Here is a 21,103-nt window from a genome sequence, read left to right as displayed (position 1 = left end):
CACAGTCAAACAAATATACGTAAACAGACTGCTTTCCTGCAAAATGTTCCCGATGAAAGCAACAGGCTTTATACCCGATGTATTGTCGATATTGCGCAAATACAACCTGACACAACTTATAAACACTTACATCCAATCCGGACATTTCCCCAATGCGAATGCGTGGAAACGAACTGTTAAAGTCGCAATACAAACTACGATAGAGGACGAATGGAAGAAGCGTTTATCAACAGACAAAGACTTGGTTCTATTTAGTCAAGTACATAACACATACGACATATGCAACTTTTGGCATTTCAGCTCGCTAAATCCGTCATATAATGGGTGTTGCTCAAGAGCCTATAACTTAATGTGCAAACACTTCGAGCGACGTTATGATAGGATTTGTTCGGGGTGCGGTCTTGTCTACTCATCATTTGCATTACATGTTATACTTTTTTGCCAATGTCATATAAAAATACGCACATGTTTATGGTTATATTTGGCAAAAGTGTTAGGTAATTGTCGATTCACACAGTTTTGTGCATTTGAACCTGAAGATCAGGTCATCTCGTTGTTCAATGGTTTGGTTGTCTTTGACTTAGATGATCACGTCCGTCTATGTTGTTTCAAGTATATACTTCGAACACTGTATAAGATGAATGCTTACTAAACACATTTAATTGAGTACATGATTTGTAACTCTAATTAACTGCAGTACTGTTTATAATCTATCTGCAATATAGACTTTATTTTATATAGCCTATATCTTAGAATCGATTTAAGTATGTGTATATATATTTGTATATAGTTAAATATATTTGATTGTAATTATTGCTCACTATTTACATATAATGTACATGTATGCTCTTCTTATAGGAGGAAATAAAGAATATATATATATATTTTTAGCAACAGTCACCTTGACCTAGACCTTAACTCAGGGAAGGTGTTTATAAACTCTTCCTATATACCAAGTTTGGTCACAATATGTAGACCCTTACTTAAGTTATTCAATACCAACCATTTTTCTATTAATAGTAACTTTGACCTTGACTTTGATCCTAGGCGCCTTAAACGCATTACCGTGAAAGGCTTCATAAAATCTTCGTATATACCAAGTTTGGTCACTTTATGTTAAACCTAGCTAAAATTATTCGATACATAAGGTGACGTTGACACTGCCCGCCCAAGAGCACACCTGAAGATGACGCAAGTCAATCTAATAACGTGTTTTACCTTTATGAAACCTGGTTTAGAATATAAAAATGTGCCTGTCAAAAGAAAATGAAAGAAAAGAAAAATCAATCAAGGGCCATAATGTGTATTAAGGGTTAAAATGGAGTTATGGGACCTTATTGTAAGATGGTCGTCATTACATGTGCGAAGTATTAAGTGCATTGAATGATTTTTTTTTATTTAAATCCCAACTTGCCCTTAACCTTGAACCTAAGTTTCTAAGTCAATCAGGGGTCATTACTTGTATTAAGGATAACATGGAGTTATGTAACCTCATTGTGTGATGGTCCTGAACAACTGTGTGAAGTATTAAGTCTATTGAATGAAGGATATATAAGTTATTAATATATACCTAACCTGTCCTAAAACTTTAACCTAAGATCCATAGTCAAACAGGAGCCACAATTTGTACAAAGGATACTATGGAGTTATCTAACCTCATTAGGTAATGGCCTTGGACAACAGTTACTGTGTAAAATATTAGGTGAATTGAATGAAGGGTATTGAAGGAATAAGTTAAAATCCCAACTTGCCCTATAACTTTAGCTTGCACTATAACTTTAGCCAAGTTCCTAGTAAGTAAATCAGGGCCATAACTTGTATTAAGGATAATATGGAGTTATGTAACCTCATTGTGTTATGGTCCGGAATAACTCTGTGAAGTATTCAGTCAATTGAATGAAGGGTATTGAAGTTATAAGTGAAAATCGCAACTTGCCCTAAAACTTTAACCTACAAAACATCACAAACAAGTTTAAGATAATTCATAAAATAAAAAAAAACAGTCAAAAAAGCCGTTTCTGTCGCACCTTTTAAAACTGCCTCTCTGCAATGAGGAATGTGAGGTGGTTTTGAACTCAGCAAAATGTCCCCCCATAGACCCATATGAATTTACATGTACAGCATCGACCTCGCCACAGTATACTGAAAAGATATAGTGGATTCATCGACAAATAGCCAAAATTTATTTCAGATTAAAAAAGCGTATATTCGAATAGGGAACAGCCCATGATAATCTAAATAACATTAGACCTATTCCCTTAATATGTTTGTGTATGATCTTACGTGACTTTTAAGTTGAACACATTTTATATTCCAATGCACAGTAATCGTTACTGAACTCAACCAAGTACGATTTATAATTCTACTAATTGCATGTTTGACGTACAGAAATATGTTTACGGAATACAATTATCGTACGGTCAAAATATATAAAATTACCTAGTGTGTGGGCACCGACCTGGGATTTCACAATAGTATAGAAGGCTTCACAGTTGTTATATTGCAGGTATGGATTTGGAACGGAATCTTTGGAACCTGCATTACGTATAAATCAAGTATGTGAATACATGTGTATTGTACGTAAACATCAGGGGCCGTTTTGTTAAAGGATTCTAGTCGTTACTTCAATAACATTAAATTGTATAAGTTTCACAAATGGCAACACTCGTATTGTTTGCTTTCTACATTCTGTACTCATTTCGAATACTGTTTAAAATCAATTCACACAAAAATGTTGTGAAATATAATATATTTTGTGGAACATGTTTTCAGAGAACCAGCCATTTATATGCAAAAAAACAATGTTCCTCCAATTGCTTATAATGTTGTTTTTACTTGATGGGATATAATAAATTTGAGTGCTAGACTTTGTCTAAGACTTCTACACAATTGGTCGAACTATGCCCTACTTCCTGTGTGATACTGCTCGAACTTGAAGCCCCACGCCCACATCTCTTCGTCCTTCCCTGCCATTATTTGTTGTTTAAGTGCCAGTTTCTGGTCGGTGTGGTAGTTCCACAGGAAGTATGTGCCGTTATGAAGAGTCACTGCGAACTTTCAGTCTTCTTTTCTCGTATACAGCGTAGACAGTAACCTTTTTAACAAACTCCTATCGCGTATGAAGTCGATTTGGGTAATTCTGTAATTTATTCAAATCGCATACAAATAAATAACAAAAATCAAGAAATGCGAAAATACATCTACTCAACGACTTCAACCTTACCGCCAAACATCTAGATATAAATATTCTCATTATCTCAAGTGAGTTCGCCTACGCTCTGCGAGAAGTTAGTAATATATCTCCATGCATTGTTCTTCAAAAATCAAATTGATCATGTTCCACTCATCTATATCTTTATGAGTTTCTGTTTCTGAAAAGCCTTATCCACTCGCCCCTGCTCATGTTTTCGTATCCATTTCAGAATGTGGTCTATCTGTTCGTTCTTATATTCATCTCTTTTCACCATTCCCCTGTAGCCTTTTGTCAGATCAAATCTAACATTGTTATAATTTGATGGTTTGATAAAATATTTCCTCTGGCGGGCATCATCTTGAAATTCTCTGTTAATATCTAAAGAGAAGCACCCAATCTCTCCAAGGTGTATAAAACTGAGTTTGGGCCAACCAATCGTCTTATGTTGGTGTTAAGCCTCGCCATGTTCTTACTGAATGATTGGTTAATGTACGATTTATTGAGTCTCTTGAAAATAGCTTTTTATACAAATATTGATTGGCACTTTTATAGTCCAATGTTTTATTTACATTGTATTCATTCCGATTACGTTGATCGTATCATTTTTTTGACAGGAACAATCATCGTAAGGTATATATTGATACATACGCAATCTTTACAGAGCACAAAAAATATAATCTGTTAAATACTGAATGTTAGTCTTGATATCGCTCGTATACATATCACACTATTGTCGTGGTCCCTTTATCGTCAGTATATTCTTCGCGGGCTAAGTACAGAGCGGTTGTAACTCAATTTAGTAATATAATGCATTACAATAGTCACGCGTCAAGTTCTCGGTCACAATTTTGTTATAGAAAGAAAAACAGTTTCATAAGATTTAAAATTCTCAAGGACGATACCATCTGCGAAAGAAAACGTTGTTTTAGCAATGCTCAGGTGTAAATCATACGCCGGTACTAGCTCATTTTAAGGAAGCCTGATGTCCCCGTGTCATTTTGGTTTCATTCCCAAGGGTTTTTTAGTCTGATTTCAAACCTGTAAAATGAATATCAAAAACTACATCCTAAAGAATGTATCAGTCGAACCCCGTTCGCTCGAACCCTCAGGAACCTGCGAAAATCCCTCGAGCCTCGGAAACTAAGAGCCAAGCCGACACTTTTACCTATAGTATAAAGAAATTAGTCCTTTACATCTAGTTCGAGTCAACGAGGAATTCGAGCTAAGCGAATTCGAACTTACGGGTTTCGACTGTATTATAATTCTTATGCATGCACTTTATTTCAACGACAGAGAAATTGACAATTTCCTCTGTTACGTTCATAGTTGCTATGCTTGTTAATAAGACCCTTTCAACGCATGCCAAAATAATATATGTATTTGTTTATATGGTTCACATCTTTAAATGGTTATATCGGTTACAGCATTAGTAAAAAATATGCACGACTTTTTGAGCCTACTTTTTTGCGCAACCATAGGAGAAAATGTAGGAAAGTGAAAATGTTTATGAATGTTATAAATATATTAATATAAAGAAATAATTTTCAGTGTGTGATAGTATTTGAAAATTGGTATTGTTTCCGGCGTCATAAATTAGATCAGCGTAACGTCCTAAATATTGTTTAACAACCGCAATGAGAGGTGAGCTTGTTCTTGAGATATAGGTGTCCGCCTTACACAAAAGGGTCGTAGGTTGGAGTCCGAACAAGATGAAAGTAGTTTAGTGGAATAGCTGTCCGCCTTTCACAAAAAGATTGTAGGTTCGAGCTTGAACAGGATGAAAAAGTCTAGTGGTATAGTTGTCCGTCTTTCACAAAAAGGTCGTTGATTCGACCCCAAACAGGGTGAAAGTAGTCTAGTGGTAGAGGTGTTCGCCTTTCACAAAAAGGTCGTAGATTCGACCCCGAACAGGATAAAAGTAGTCTGTTGGTAGAAGTGTCCGCTTTTCACAAAAAGGTCGTAGATTCGACCCCGAACAGGGTGAAAGTAATCTAGTGGTATAGGTGTCCGCCTTTCACAAAGATAAGTTCTATAGGTGTCTGTCTTCCAAAAAAACTCGTTGGTTCGAGTCCGAACAAGATGAAAGAAGTTTTGTGGTATAGGTGTCTGCCTTTTACAAGAAATTTTGTAGGTTCGAACCCGAACAGGATGAAAATAGTCTAGTGGTATAGGTGTTCGTCTTTTACTAGAAATGTTGTTGGTTCGAAACCGAACAGGATGAAAGAAGTCTAGTGGTATAGGTGTCCGCCATTCACAAAATGGTCATAGGTTCGAGCCAAAATAGGATGAAATAGTCCAGTGGTATAGGTGTTCGTCATTCACAAAATGGTCATAGGTTCGAGCAAAACAGGGTGAAAGAAATCTAGTGGTATGGGTGTCCGCCTTTTACAAAAAGGTCGTAGATTCAATCCCTTTATGGGTGAAAGTAGTCTAGTGGTAAAGGTGTCCGCCTTTCACAAAATGGTCGTAGGTTCAAGCCAAAACAGGGTGAAAGAGGTCTAGTGGTATAGGTTTCCGCCTTTCACAAAAAGGTCGTTGGTTCGAGCCAAAACAGGGTAAACGAAGTCGAGTGGTATAGGTGTCCGCCTTTCACAAAAATGTCGTAGATTCCATCCCGATTAGGGTGAAAGTATTCTAGTGGTATAGGTGTCCGCCTTTCACAAAAAGGTCGTAGGTTAGAGCCAAAACAGGGTAAACGAAGTCGAGTGGTATAGGTGTCCGCCTTTCACAACAAGGACGTAGATTCCATCTCAATTAGGGTGAAAGTATTCTAGTGGTATAGGTGTCCGCCTTTCACAAAAATGTCGTAGGTTCGAGCCCGAACAGGGTTTAAGCAGTCTAGTGGTATAGGTGTCCGCCTTTCACATAAAGGTCCTAGGTTCGAGCCCGAACAGGGTTTAAGCAGTCTAGTGGTATAGGTGTCCGTCTTTCACAAAAAGGTCGTTGGTTCGAGCCCGAACAGGATGAAATAGTCTAGTGGTATAGGTGACCGCCTTTCACAAATAGGTCTTAAGTTCGAGCCCGAACAGGATGAAAGTAGTCTAGTGGTATAGGTGTCCGCCTTTCACAAAAAGGTCGTAGGTTCAAGCCCGAGCAATGACGATGTAATATTGTTGTATAGGCGTCCGCCTTTTACAAAAAGGTCGTAGGTTCGAGCCCGAACAAGATCTAAGGTATCTTGCTGTATAGGTGTCCGCCTTTCACAAAAAAGATAAGATAAGAGCCCGAAAAAGATCAAAGTAATCATGTTGTATAGGTGTCCGCCTTTTACAAAAAGTACGTAGATTCGAGGCCGAACAAGATAAAAGTAATATTATTGTATAGGCGTCTGACTTTTACAAAAAAAAGGTTGTAGGTTCATGCCCGAACAAGATGAAAGAAGTCTAGTAGTAGAGTAGTCCACCTTTTACATAAAGGGCGTAGGTTCGAGCCCGAACAGGATGAAAGTAGTCTTGTGGTAAACGTGTCCTGTTCGACTTTTCCACACAATTCGTCTACTCACTTTGAAGGAGTTTGACACATTGACAAGACAAGTCGGAAACGACATCCATATATTCTGAACTGATTTTGCTCTCACCATTTTTCTTCGTAACCAAATCTTCTTCGGCAACATACGCTGATTGACCCCACAATAACCTAATTTTATATTTACTAAATATATAGTGTTCCGACCTTCAGATGATGTATAGCTGAAACAGAAATTCTTCCTGTTTCGAACTGCAAGATCTATATACTTTACAACACCGACATTTAACGTCGTGATGTATGCCTTGAGCAGCCAAGCTGCTTGTCATAATCGTGTACTTTACAACACCGACCATCGACTTATTCATGTATGCATTGGTCAGCAAAGCTAATTGCAAGAATATGTACTTTACTTCACCCACCATCAACTTATTGATGCATGCCTTTGGCAGTCAAGCTGATTCCCGTAATCATACACTTTAGAATACCGACCTTTAACGTTTTGATGTACTCATAAAGCAATGCAACTGATTTCCATACATATATGTAGCTCACATATCCCACCTTTTACTTCTTGGTGTTGGCATTTGGCAGCAATGTTTATTGCCAGACACATGTTCTTTACAACACCGACCTTTTACTTCTTCATATAAGCATTGAGCAGCAAAGCTGGTGTTCATTTATGAGGTTATCACACATCCGACCACCCTTATTTCTTGGTGTATTTATTTAGCATCAATGCTTATATCCAGAATTATTATGTACTTTACTACACCGACCTTAAACTGCATTATGTACTTGATAAATTATGGCACATCACCTGTTTGTAGGGCGTAAGACACAATTATTGGCAAAAAACTGGATGATGTCATGTCAGTTAGATATTTACAGGGGCAGATGCAAGTTTGTAGAAAATAGTGAATTGTTTACTAGAATTCCAAATGCCTCAATATAATAAAAATAGTCTTTTTAAAAAAAAAATATCAAATCTAAAAAGCGTTTGATATATTTGAAAGGGATGTTTTCTGATATGTTTTAAGTGTAAATCCCCAAAAAATCTGAATGATTGATATTTATAAAATTGTTTGTGTTTTGCCTATTTGTCGCATGCAAGTTGCAGTATAATAATGACAGATCTTAGCATATCAATTAAACAGTCGTATGTAATTATAATTGTTTATTGATATATTTATAATCATCACAAAAAAGTCATGTGAAAATAATAAAAAAAATCGCCAAACTCATGAATAATTTTAAGGTAATGGTCAAAAATGTTGTTGATGTTCGTAAAAGCAGTATCAAAAATATTTTGGAGGAAAAACTCGAAATATTTAGGTTATTTTTCAATATTTCTTGTTTATAGACGGTAAACACCAAAATGAAATAGGACGTTACATCTAGCAAATAAACATGTTGAGCAATTTGGTTATTGCAAAAATACTTACTTATAAGACATCCACAATTATTATGTAAGTTGTAATGTCATATATAAAGCACTTTTTATTTTCCCGTCAAAAAAGTGTTCAGACGGAAAATTATGACGTATTTTCCTTCGAAACCTATCGTATTGCGCTATGTTTTGATAATACAATCATGGGAAAAATATTGCTCGATTGTTGCTCAAACGTTGGTATCAGTTTTAAGGTATTGCATATAAATGGGATTTTGAATGTGGGGGGATAATTCTGGATTTGGCTGACTTTTCTCCATTGACCATGTTCATACTGCGTATGGAATGATAATGTGTTATCATAGTTTAAAAAAATTCGGGAAAATAAAAAATAATAAAATAGTTGTATATGAATAAGTTCAAAACAAGTACTTGGGAATCTCTTAGCCGAAGCACGGGGCGGCCTAACACCATCTATCAATTATATTCCTTGTTCGTTGACAGACCTCTGACAAAGCTGAGTAATGAACTTAAGAGACGGCTAACCGACTCCTCTCTCAAATTGTACACCAACTCGTTCATAAACAGTCCATCTCTCCTATGGTCCACGTCCACGCCTGATTTGGTGTTTGAGTGGCCTCTTGCATTGCGAATGAAGTCTAAACTATTATTTCAGTTGATATTCAGACTATTCAGACGTTGTTTGTTTGCAATGAAACCTAATTTATGATATTCAACCAATATAAGAATAATACTATTAGTAATTTATCTTTGTCGGCACATTACTTAACATTCATTAGACACAGCGGTATAATACATATTTAATGGTATTGTGTTTCAAAACTTACATACAAACTTAAAGATAAACAATCACACAAACATGTTATGATATTAATAACTTTTTTATATATTTATTTGAATGGAAAATATAACCAATCACAACAAAGCATGAGTTATTATATGCACAAAACTATAAAAAAACACGATATTAAAATATAGAAACCTAAAAAAATTCAAACACACATAACACAATTGGGTGTGTTTTACATTACAAAAATGAGTGTCGTAATTTAGACGCGATATGTATAATTTATCACGGTAAGAGCGTTTACCATAAATTTGTAATCGGATACTAAGTTGATATTTTGTGTCCCTAATAGAAGTTTTCATTAAGGCTGTTTTATATTATTACAAACACGCTGGTAAAAATAAAGGGAAGCATATACATAGTTTGACAAACAAATAAACTTCAGTCAACACTTCTATAAAGTATTTAAGCATAATCGAAAATCATTTGATGCAAGGGGTGATAATTCTTCAATATTAGAGTAATATCCCCGTGATTTTCACTGAAGCAGACAATATCCAACACTAGGTATCCAAATGAGAGCAACTAAAAAAAGATTATTTGGTGATATAAAAATGAATGATGGAATACATGCAAGCAAATACATTTTCTTTACCACTGCCATTTAGTATTCCTGCAGCAAATAGTGGGCAGTAAAAACACCTGAATAGATCTTGACATTTGATGAATAGACAAGGTTCAAAGTTTAGTAACCTTTCAAAGCAGAAGGTACATACGCAATATAAGTCGAAACGGAGAAAGGAGCTCAATATACATTGCCTATCGTGAAACTGGAGCTTACACAGAGGACATAAGACTAGTTAATGTATTAAGTGCAGATAGTATGACTGGAATAATGTCATATTTTCTGTTGGAAACCCATTATGTCTGTATCCAAATATCCACTTTTAAGGCTATTTGGACCAAGGAAAAGGCTCTTGCTCTTTACCAGCGTCTTAAACGCAGTAATGAGATCCATGTGTTGTTAGGGATAAGGTACGGGGAGCTTTAGCACTGTTCTGACTTGATAAGCGGTATACATGAACGTCTGATACCAACAACCAATGTGTTTTACTGTGATGACTGGGTTTCGCAGCAGGAATTTAAACCTGTCATGTATACACAATCGTGGTTTACTGACAAAAGGGTGACAGTTATGTTGGGGTAAATCAGTCAATAGAGAAATTTGGGAATTAATAACGAATAACAATAACAAGACAAAACCATTACGAGCATTGACGCAATGAAGCAGGCGGCAATGAATGACTGGGACACTTTGGACCATGATTTATAAAGGAGGATAGAGAGGGAAAGTATCAAACATTAAGAAATTAATGTCGCTGAGTATTTGAGCTGCATTAAAAATATAGATTTTTGCAGTGTTTTATTTTAAAACATAAATGTAACATGTTAATGCTGCACTCTCACAGATTTACAATTTTTACAACTTTTTATTGTTTGTCTTTGAAATAGCATTTTTTGCGTAAAAATCTGCAAATCAATGATATTATATTGCTGACAAAAGATCGCAGATTTCCGTTCGAAAATTAATGTTTTATGGCTTAAATAGTTACTCACGGTTTAAGAATTAGGCATAAATCATCATTTTTTTGAACTTGTATACTATCAGTAAATCTGCGTTCTATGTTTTTGTCAGCAGTCTTATATTACTACCTTCCATGGATTGTCGCAAAAACAAAGGCTCATTCCAAAACAAAAAATATAAAAGTTGTCAAAACGTTCAATCTGTGAGAGTGCAGCTTTAATAAGGTTTGTTCAAACTAGAGACGTTCAACAAACGAACACTGAACAAAGGTACCTGCAACATTGTAACGGTGTACAAAGGCAAGTGCTGCATCGGAACGGTGGAACCGTTTTTGTTAAATAGTGCTTAAATTGTCTAAGCACCTTTTTATTATGTCTATAACATAGTGTTAGTAGTCTCAATCGTTCAGCTGTCCTAATAATGTCAATGACGTTGCATCGAACCGGTTTGATCTGGATTAGAGTCAAGCATCTACATCCTCCAGGCTAATTGTGAGTATACCATTTATGCAGGAAAGCGTATTCGGAGTCCCTTGGAAGCCGGTTACAAGTCGCATCCCTGCCTGAAAACTCAAGCAGGTGAACGAGCCTGGTTTACAATACAAGAAATACAAGTATTTTTTAACAATTCATTTTGATGGATATCTGATTTGATTTAATCTTGAGAAATCTAGTTTAAACCTTTATCCCTTTGGTTGTTGACAGTTTCAAAAGAATGTTACATTTTCGATTAAACTCCGTGTCTTTGCTTAATTAAAATAGGCATACTATAATCAAGTTGTTCAGTTTCAATGTGAAACAAATACCTTTAATACAAATTATTTTAATTAACAAACCTTGGATCATCTATCGTCACATTAGATTTGATGAAGTCAAGGAGCTTGTCAAGGAAGTTGAAGCAAACATATGGCTTCCATGGAGCAGGAATGTCCTGAAATACAGTTATGTTTATAACATACATTCCCAGCTAATAAAATCGCCTATTGATAATTTCTACGCTTTATCGCTAACAACTAAACTTACAAGATGTCATAAATTGCTTCGCTTTGATCACTTTGTCCTTATTGTATATGATAGAGTTCAAAGTTGGTTATCTACAGACAGTACATGTCAGAATGATTCGGTGATTTTTGTGTTTACCATTGGCAGTTGAGGATTTTGAAAATTTTCTGTTCATTTATTTCAGTTTGATTCAGTCCCATACCTAACAACCTCCATGTCAAAGTACATTCAGTATGGGATGGATGAAACCACATGGACACTCCTAGTTGTCAAAAATTTAAGGGACACAAAGTTAAAAGCCTAATAACATCCATGTCAACGGGCATATGACATGGCTTGGATGGTCAAAATTAGGGATGTAAACGAATGGCAAAATTGATATTCGAATATTTGATTACCGAAATACATATTTTAGAAGATGTAGTAAACTACTATTATTATTCGCTTAAGTAATAGCCGGGAAATGTTTACACTACTTTGTCGTAGCCAGTACGCGAAGAGGATCCTGAATACCCTAACTAAGCCTTTAAAATTATACATATTCAGAAAGAAAAAAAACACAATACATTATAAACAAACAAACAACAAAATATAATAATTTCAATTCCGCTGCCATTATATTTGTAAACAATGTGAATTTAGATGGATTCTCAGTCAAAAGCGTTTTCCGTAGGATGATCAGCCTCGTTCTGAGATTGGCCTCTAAATTGAGTATTACAATGGAAAACCCAAACCAACTCGGGTACTAGTAAAATAATAAAACGAAAATATATGCGGATTTGACTCATGTTTTGTACAACAATAGAGGAAATATATCCTAAAACGCTATACTATTCATTTACATTTCAAAGCACGGACATTGTGTCGAAACATGGAAGACTGTTTAAAGCACATATCTGTAACAACATATATGTAGCACATGGCATTCATATCATCACGGCGATTTGAGCTATGTTGCACAGCTTAATTTGCAGCCATGATAACACATTGGTGTTAAACCCGAATTCTAGCCAGTTATTGTAAAAGTAGTATGACGCGTGTTTTGTGTATTGTTATCACATTCACACCTCTGGCATAAGGGGCCAATCGTTTTAAAAAACAAGACAAACAAACTTTATAAACAACAACAGTGTTGTAGGTAAAAGTTTTTTTTATTCTCTTTATTTAACTTTTTTTTCGAATATTCGAATATCGATTTTGACATTCGAATACCAAACGTTTGATAGAATATTTGAATATTCGACTCAAAATAAAGGTCAACCAGACTTAGTCTCTGTAAGATTGTGTAAGATTGAGAATTATAAGAACATGAATCATTTACCAAAATGCCGGTAACTGACGTGCTTTTACACAGTTGTTTTACAAGTAGGAGTGCGATTTAGGGTCTTTTGGGCAAAAACGTTTGTGTGTGAATTTCGAACAAAAATCATGTTTCAATTTCATACCATTTAAATTACAGCTTTTTTTATTATGTATTTAGAAATGTGATAATAATTCTCTATCCCCTAAAGGGTTATTAACGTTTTTGAAAAGAGAATAATGTTAACACTTTGATTTAGAACTTCTTTTTTAAGTGAGTAAGTTGCTTTTGCATAAGTAAAATAACTCGAATTTATCAAAGTGTAAAATATCATTTCAAACATCGTGCCAACGAGAGTGATTAATATATGTTGCCATAGCTAGTTTCACAATTGTTTTTATATAGCACGATTTTTTAAATAAAGGCGAACGAGAATCATTCACATTTCGTGAGTCATTCCAATTAACATTTGTTAAATAGATATTTAAATACATTTATTTAATAAATTATACTTAATAAAAATATACAAAATATGCCTTACACTGGCCATTGTTGGTAAATCTTGAGTGGTGTATGTTTGTAGCTTGGTAACAATACCAGCATCATCACGGAGCCCACAAACAATCTCGGGAACACCAACAAGAACACTCTGTGTCCACCAATTTCAGAGTTTGTACCTGAAAATAATACAATGAAAACTACAGAGACGGACTCACAAAAATACACTTTGTCCACCACTTCAGGTGCGTGTACCTGTAAATATTATAATTGAAACAACAGAGGCGAACTCACACTTATAATCTGTGTCCACCACTTTAGGAGCTTGAACTGAAACTAAAGAGGCGAACTCACACCAATAAACTGTGTCCACACCTTCAGTAGCTTGAACTGAAACTAAAGAGGCGAACTCACACCAATAAACTGTGTCCACAACTTCAGGAGGTTGAACTGAAACAAAAGAGACGAACTAACACTAATATTCTGTGTCCACCACTTCAAAAGCTTTAACTGAAACTATAGAGGCAAACTCACACTAATAATCTGTGTCCACCACTTCAAGAGCTTGAACTAAAACAAAAGAGGCAAACTCACACCAATAAACTGTGTCTACAACTTCAGGAGCTTGAACTGAAACAAAAGAGGCGAACTCACACCAATAATCTGTGTCTTCTACATCAGGAGCTTGAACTGAAACAAAAAAAGGCGAACTCACACCAATTATCTGTGTCCACGACTTCAGGAGCTTTAACTGAAACAACAGAGGCGAACTCACACTAATAATCTGTGTCCACCACTTTACGAGCTTCTACTGAAACTAAAGAGGCGAACTCACACCAATAAACTGTGTCCACAACTTCAGGAGCTTGCACTGAAACAAAAAAGTTTAACTCACACCAATAATCTGTGTCCACCCCTTGAATTGAAACTACAGAGGCGAACTCACACTAATAATCTGTGTCCACCAGTTTAGGAGCTTAAACTAAAACTACAGAGGCGAACTCACACCAATTATCTGTGTCCACCACTTCAGGAACTTAAACTGAAACTACAGAGGCGAACTCACACCAATTATCTGTGTCCACCACTTCAGGAGCTTGAACTGAAACTACAAAGGCGAACTCACACCAATTATCTGTGTCTACCACTTCAAGAGCTTTAACTGAAACTACAGAGGCGAACTCACACCAATTATCTGTGTTCACCACTTCAGGAGCTTTAACTGAAACTACAGAGGCGAGCTCACATTAATAATCTGTGTCCACCACTTTAGGAGCTTGAAATGAAACTTCAGAGGCGAACTAACACCAATAATCTGTGTCCACCACTTTAGGGGCTTGTACTGAAACTACAGAGGCGAAAACACACTGATAATCTATGACCACCACTTCACGAGCTTTTATTTAAACTACAGAGGCTAACTCACAAAAATACTCTGTGTCCACCACTTCAGGAGCTTGTACCAGTATAAATTACGATAGAAACTAGCTCAGCGAATGCAAATGACTACTTAAAAAGGCTCGGTCAATGTTTAACACAGTAAACGAGAAACACAACACTATACGCTCGAAAATAAGGTACATTGTGTCTGTCAGATATTCTGCTCTCCAACCTCGAGAACGAACGACTACGAGATATTCTTAAGTTCAATTGATATCAATTGAATATGAACAAACAATGAACTAGAAACTGCTTATTTGATACAACGTATGTGTTCGAATACTTGTTAATTTTCAGATCCTTCGGGCTCTTTCAACATTTTAGTGTTCATGCTCATGCCTCCGCAAATAGGATAGCCAAACATATGTCTAATTATCATTTAAAGTAGTTCTGAAAACCGAACATCTATAAAAAAAAGATTACAATCGCCAACTTTCTATTTTGTTACGAAAATAACGGCTAAATTTTAATTTACACATGGTTGCCTTATCAAATTGATTTACCGGAGATGCTACACAAATGATCATGACAAGTTGCAATAGCTGAGTTGAGGATTGGCCAATACTTGAAATCAGAAAATGGCATAAGCCGTTGCTAGTGGTATTGACAATTATGTCAATGAAACGTTTTAATTAAACCATGACTGAAAGTGTCAGACAAAGAGGGTAGTTTGTTCCCTCGAATGTTCCCTCTTTCATTACACACTCAGTAGTTGAGATAATAAGATACAGATTTCTCCCACCTCAGATAAGTAGATCCAATAATTTTACCATGCTAGAAATTCTTATCTTGCCCATGGGCGAAGATAAAATGCCCGTATGGAACTCCTTTTTAATGGTCACCACATTGTAATTACCTCCCTTGTTGAAGACTGTCGTCTGTAGCATCATGGAAACCTTGTCTTGTGGCAATATTTAAAACGCTAATTAATTATTTCTCACTTCAAATGTCACCATAAAACAATTTTCACGCACCTTTTAAAAAATAATTCTTTACTCTTCTTAGAACTATTTAAAATCCGATTCCACTTAAAACATAATCTGAATCACTGCGCGCATATCCATGACAAGCATGAATTATCGCATATCCATACGCAATTATTTTACTAAGCACAAAAGAGTTCCAGCAAAAAAAAAACATTTTTACTTATTTTTTTTAACTGAGGTGGGAGCAAAAGCATCTACCATAGCCGCTCGTTTAAGATAGGTAAACCTCGTTTCCGCAAAACACCCTACGCTCGGTTCGAGATCTTACACTCTTGGCCATGGAAGATACTTATAATCGCTGTTCGAACAGTTGGCAATCAGGTAATACCTTTTGAAACTGTTTCTCTGCAACGCGGAATGTGTGATAGTTTTGAACTCAACATAATGTTCTCCAAAAGGTTCATCTGTACTAACAGCATCGACCTCACCCGAATACACTGGAACGAATAAGATATTTCACTGATAAAAACATGCCACTATTTTCAGATTAGAAGCTTATATTCGAACAGAAAACATTCCATTATAATGTAAATTAGTATTAAACCCATACCGTTAATATGAACAGAAAACAAGTTTATTTCCACACATTAGTGAAGTACGCTAATAGTATGATAGCCCATGATCATTTTTCATTATCAAACATTTGCTCTGCGGTTTATATAAGTTTATGACTAGTCAAAATCTTTTCAGTAACAAATATAAAAGCGAATGTTTAAACACTTTTTCAGAAAAAAATATTACGTAAAAGCATTTTGAAAGTAATTAAAACTATTTATGCTCGAAAATAAAATTTTCTTTAACAGACCAATAATTTCTGTATTCAACGGTTCTATGATTATACATAAATTTGGATGAGTACGATAAACGCGTAGAATATAATTAGATCTAATATTTGTATATAGGCTGCATCCAATTAAAAAATGAAAATCGTTTGATAGGACATTGCAATGTGGGCAAATCCGTTGTTCCAAAACTATTATTCTACCTACCACCTTCTATATTTAGCTAATGCAACTGAAAACACTTTTTTATCAATAGTTTACTCTATGATATCGAAATTGAAAAAAAAGTTATAGCATAAAAAAGTATTTTGGTTTCACACCCATTTCAAGTTCTCCCAGTCAGATTTTTTAACAGGTTTGGACATTTTGCATGCTCGTGGGAACGAAGAAAACTCATTTTAAAACAAATATTTGAACAGACAAGGAATCCATGTTTTAGTCCAGCAGAAATTATTTCGTATATGTAAAATTCATGTTGTTGTTTGTTTTTACTTCTGATTGCAGGTATTGCACTGAATTCACAAAATATCAAAAAAAGTATGTGCATTACTCAGACTGAAACACAATATCAGACTGAAATAGTATTGTCAATGTTCAATATAGAGAGTGCTTCCTGGATAACATACGGGTACTTGGTATTTAGTTATAACGTACCTAAGTAATTATATACACTTATTAACAGCTACTGAAACCCATCCACGTGCGATCAATATTTCTAGAAATGGCACACTCAACTTGAAGAATAAAAGAAGTGTAAGACTTAGATGTACAAAATTACCTAGTGTGTGGGAGCCGATCGTGGCTTTCACAACAGTATAGAAGGTTTCACAGTTGTTATATTGCAGGTCTGGAGTTGGATCGGAATCTGCGGAACCTGCAAAACGAATAAATTAAGTTTGTGAATACATGTGTATGGTACGTAAACGTCTGGGGACCGTTTCATTAAAGGATCTAAGCCGTACCTTCAATAAATAAAATTATGTAAAAAGTGTCACAGTGGTTACCAGGTTATTGTTTCGTTTTCTACTTGTTGTGTTTATTTTTAATACTTGCTAAAAAATCAATACGCACAAATATGTTGCAAAGTAACAAATCTATGACATTAAAATAATTTTAATATGCTAATATGATTGACCAAGATCTTTATCAAAATCAGTCCAATGTTCTATTAAGAAAACCAAGCATTTATATAATGATAAATGTTCTTCCAATTGACAATGATATTGTATTTACTTGGTGTGCTAAAATAATGTCAAGACGCCAGCTTCATGCATAAATAACATACATTTTATTTAGGGACACTCAGATAAGAGGACAGAAAAATCGAGCTGAAACTTACTAGTATGTTTACATGAACAGTGAAAATCGTTATCTCGAGCTCTGATATCTCGATATTATCTTTATATTGATTTTTTTTACCGATTCCAACTATTTGGTAATGAACACTGATCTTTTACGACGGACGAATATGCTCAACCACTTAAAAGGCGGATTGAGATTTGTCATTAAGTCCGATTACGAATGCATAAATCTTTCGACAGCTCGCAATTTATATCGAGATCCCGGCGACTTCGGCATAACGAGTTTCCACAGGGATATTAATTTCTGAGATTGGACCTTAACCATCAAAATTCCTAACTTTGTCTTTGTTATCTCTTTCGACTCTAAACTTTAGAAATAAAGGTATATTGAATATGACTGCCCACCTAAGACTACCACACTTGGTAAAACTATGCCCTACTTGCGGTGAGATATTGCTCAAACTTGTAGCCCCATCCACACATCTCGTCGTCTTTTTCTCCCATCATATGTTTTATTTTTGCCAGGCTCTGGTCAGTGGGGCATTCACAAAGGTAGTAGGTACCTTTGTGAAGAGACACGGCGAACTTCCAGTCATCTTTTTTCGCATACATGGTACGCATTAAACGATTCAACAAACCCCTGCGGCATATGAAGTGGGTTTGCATATTTCTGAAACGAATATAAAGCACATGTGAATGCCTAATATACTACTAATTCGACCTATAACTACGCCAATTCATACGTCGATATGGAATTTAAAAGTGGAATATTTGAATACACTGTCATCCCATTGGTTAAAAAAATGAATTTGTAACGGTCTGCTGTATGCGGCGGATGTGCGTTCATAGTCTCTAATTCTATGCACTTGCTAGAAAGCTCAGCTGTCCTATGAGGCATAGTAAGTTGGAACTTCAACAATTTTTAAAGCTCTGCTTTCCTGATGGTTGAAGTGTAACGGTCCCCTGAAGGCGGCAGAGGTCTACAGCGGCGGAGGTGCGTTCATATTAATATTCCGTATAAAACGGAAGTACGTTCATACCGGATGTAAACTTTGTTGGTAATATGCAAATTAGCAAAGCCCGGGTTATGTGAGAATAGAGAAGTTAGTGCATATAAAGACCAGTGGACCCCTTCAGGGTCGAGCATGCTTTTCCCTGAAGGGATCTGTTGGTGTTTTATTACGCCAGAAAGCTCGGCTATCTGGTGTTTGTTTGTTTACCGTCGCACGTTACAAATGGTGGCAGCGGTGGGATGATGACAACTGCCGAACGGAGTTGCCTTTCCCATAAGATCAGTCCCAGACCAAGACTCGAAACGAGTCTTCTCGGAGGGGAAAGTAATGTAATGGTACGCTGTATGCGGCGGATGTGCGTTCATAGTCTCCAATTCTATGCACTTGCTAGAAAGCTTAGCTGTCCTGTGAGGCATAGTAAGTTGGAACTTCAACAATCTTTAAAGCTCTGCTTTCCTGATGTTTGAAGTGTAACGGTCCCCTGAAGGCGGCAGAGGTATACAGCGGCGGAGGTGCGTTCATAATAATATTCCGTATAAAACGGAAGTACGTTCATACCGGATGTAAACTTTGTTGGTAATATGCAAATTAGCAAAGCCCGGGTTATGTGAGAATAGAGAAGTTAGTGTATATAAAGACCAGTGGACCCCTTCAGAGTCGAGCATGCTTTTCCCTGAAAGGATCTGTTGGTGTTTTATTACGCCAGAAAGCTCGGCTAGCTGGTGTTTGTTTGTTTACCGTCCCACGTTACAAATGGTGGCAGCGGTGGGATGATAACAACTGCCGAACGGAGTTGCCTTACCCATAAGATCAGTCCCAGACCAAGACTCGGGACGAGTCTTCTTGGAGGGGAAAGTAATGTAACGGTCCGCTGTATGCGGCGGATATGCGTTCATAGTCTCCACTTCTATGCACTTGCTAGAAAGCTCAGCTGTCCTGTGAGGCATAGTAAGTTGGAACTTCAACAATCTTTGCTTTTCCCTGAAGGGATCTGTTGATGTGAGTTTCATTACGCCAGAAAGCTCGGCTATCTGGTGTTGGTGTTTCATTGGCTCGCACGTTACAAATTCAACCACTGCATAAAATTAAGCGTATATTTGGATCAGATTGATTTTGTTCCACTCACCTATATCTTTATGAGTTTCTGTTTCTGAGAAACCTTAACCACTTACCCCAGCTCATGGTTATTTATCCATTTCAGAAGATGGTCGATCTGTTCGTCCTTAAATTCATCTCTTTTCACCATTCCCTCGTATCCTTTTGTCAGATCAAAACTAACATTATCATAATTTGAAGGTTTAATAAAATATTTCCTCTGGCTTGTATCATCGTGAAATTCTCTGTTAATATCTAATGAGAAGCACCCTAGTTCTTCAGGCCGATTTAAACCTGAGTTTGGGTAATCAAATCGTCCAATGTCGGTGTTAAACCTCGCCATTTTGACAGTAAATGGTAAGATTTATAAAATCCATATCTCTTAAATTTTCTGAAAATAGCTTTATATTGTCAGAAGCATGTCTCGTATATATTTTTGTTTTGTAATTGGAACCCTATGTTCGATTTTTTTTGACAGACATTATCTTTACATTGATTTTATACGTGTCACTATATCGATCCCTTCCTTGTTTTGCTTCGGGCCTAGTGTAAGATGAATGTAAATCAGAATAGAAATAGAAGGCATTACATCAATCTTGCGCTAAGTCTTCGATTTGCTGTTTATTTTCGACTAAATAAAGAACTTTGAGGAAAACAGTTATACAAGATACGTACCTTGTCAAGGGCGATACCATATGTGGTAACCAGTAACATACATTGTTTGTAGTAATGCCGAAGAGCTTGATACAATGTAAATCGTTCTCTGTTTAAGAAAGCCTTGTAGCCCAAGTAAGTAGCCATCTAAAAAGCACGTACTTGTGTATCGGACACATTAAAGGCATTCAAAGAGTATTGAGACCGAGTCCGAAGAAATGCATTTTTGGCTGTTGTTGCGAAACATATTACGTTATTGATACTTTCAACAAATGTCCATACCGTAATTATAATACTCCGTATATCACGCAAAGGTAACGGCATTATATGGAAAAAAATGTGCTTGATCTAAAACTTGAGACTTATAAGATTGCAAAACCTCTGGAGCGCAATTTCTTAAAGCGCAATAAAGAGTAAAGAATACGTTAATGAACATTAGAAATATATATTTTTAGGGATATATTGTGCGTTTAATAGTATTTAAAATACGACATTTTTGTGACGTCTTTATATTAAACAGCTTGACGTCATAAATGTTAAATTTATCAAAGGCTACCTCAACATCACCGATTGGACGCACACATATGAATAT

General features: G+C 36.0%; 1 protein-coding gene across 1 annotated transcript; it reads right to left on the bottom strand.

Moving 5' to 3' along the window:
• Positions 1 to 9,019: 9,019 nt before the first annotated feature.
• Positions 9,020 to 20,206, bottom strand: LOC128211034 (decapping and exoribonuclease protein-like). The gene is made up of 7 exons (XM_052915421.1): positions 19,935 to 20,206; positions 18,190 to 18,419; positions 17,227 to 17,322; positions 15,995 to 16,103; positions 13,284 to 13,419; positions 11,277 to 11,371; positions 9,020 to 11,029 (listed from the first exon to the last, which is right to left on the bottom strand). The coding sequence occupies exons 1-5, from the start codon at positions 20,198 to 20,200 to the stop codon at positions 13,407 to 13,409; spliced, it is 714 nt and encodes a 237-aa protein (XP_052771381.1). The 5' UTR covers positions 20,201 to 20,206; the 3' UTR covers positions 9,020 to 11,029; positions 11,277 to 11,371; positions 13,284 to 13,406.
• Between the last annotated feature and the right edge of the window lie 897 nt (positions 20,207 to 21,103).

The sequence above is a fragment of the Mya arenaria genome, chromosome 12 (genome assembly GCF_026914265.1).
Source record: "Mya arenaria isolate MELC-2E11 chromosome 12, ASM2691426v1".
Lineage (NCBI taxonomy): Eukaryota > Metazoa > Mollusca > Bivalvia > Myida > Myidae > Mya > Mya arenaria.
This window is presented reverse-complemented; position numbering and strand designations above follow the sequence as displayed.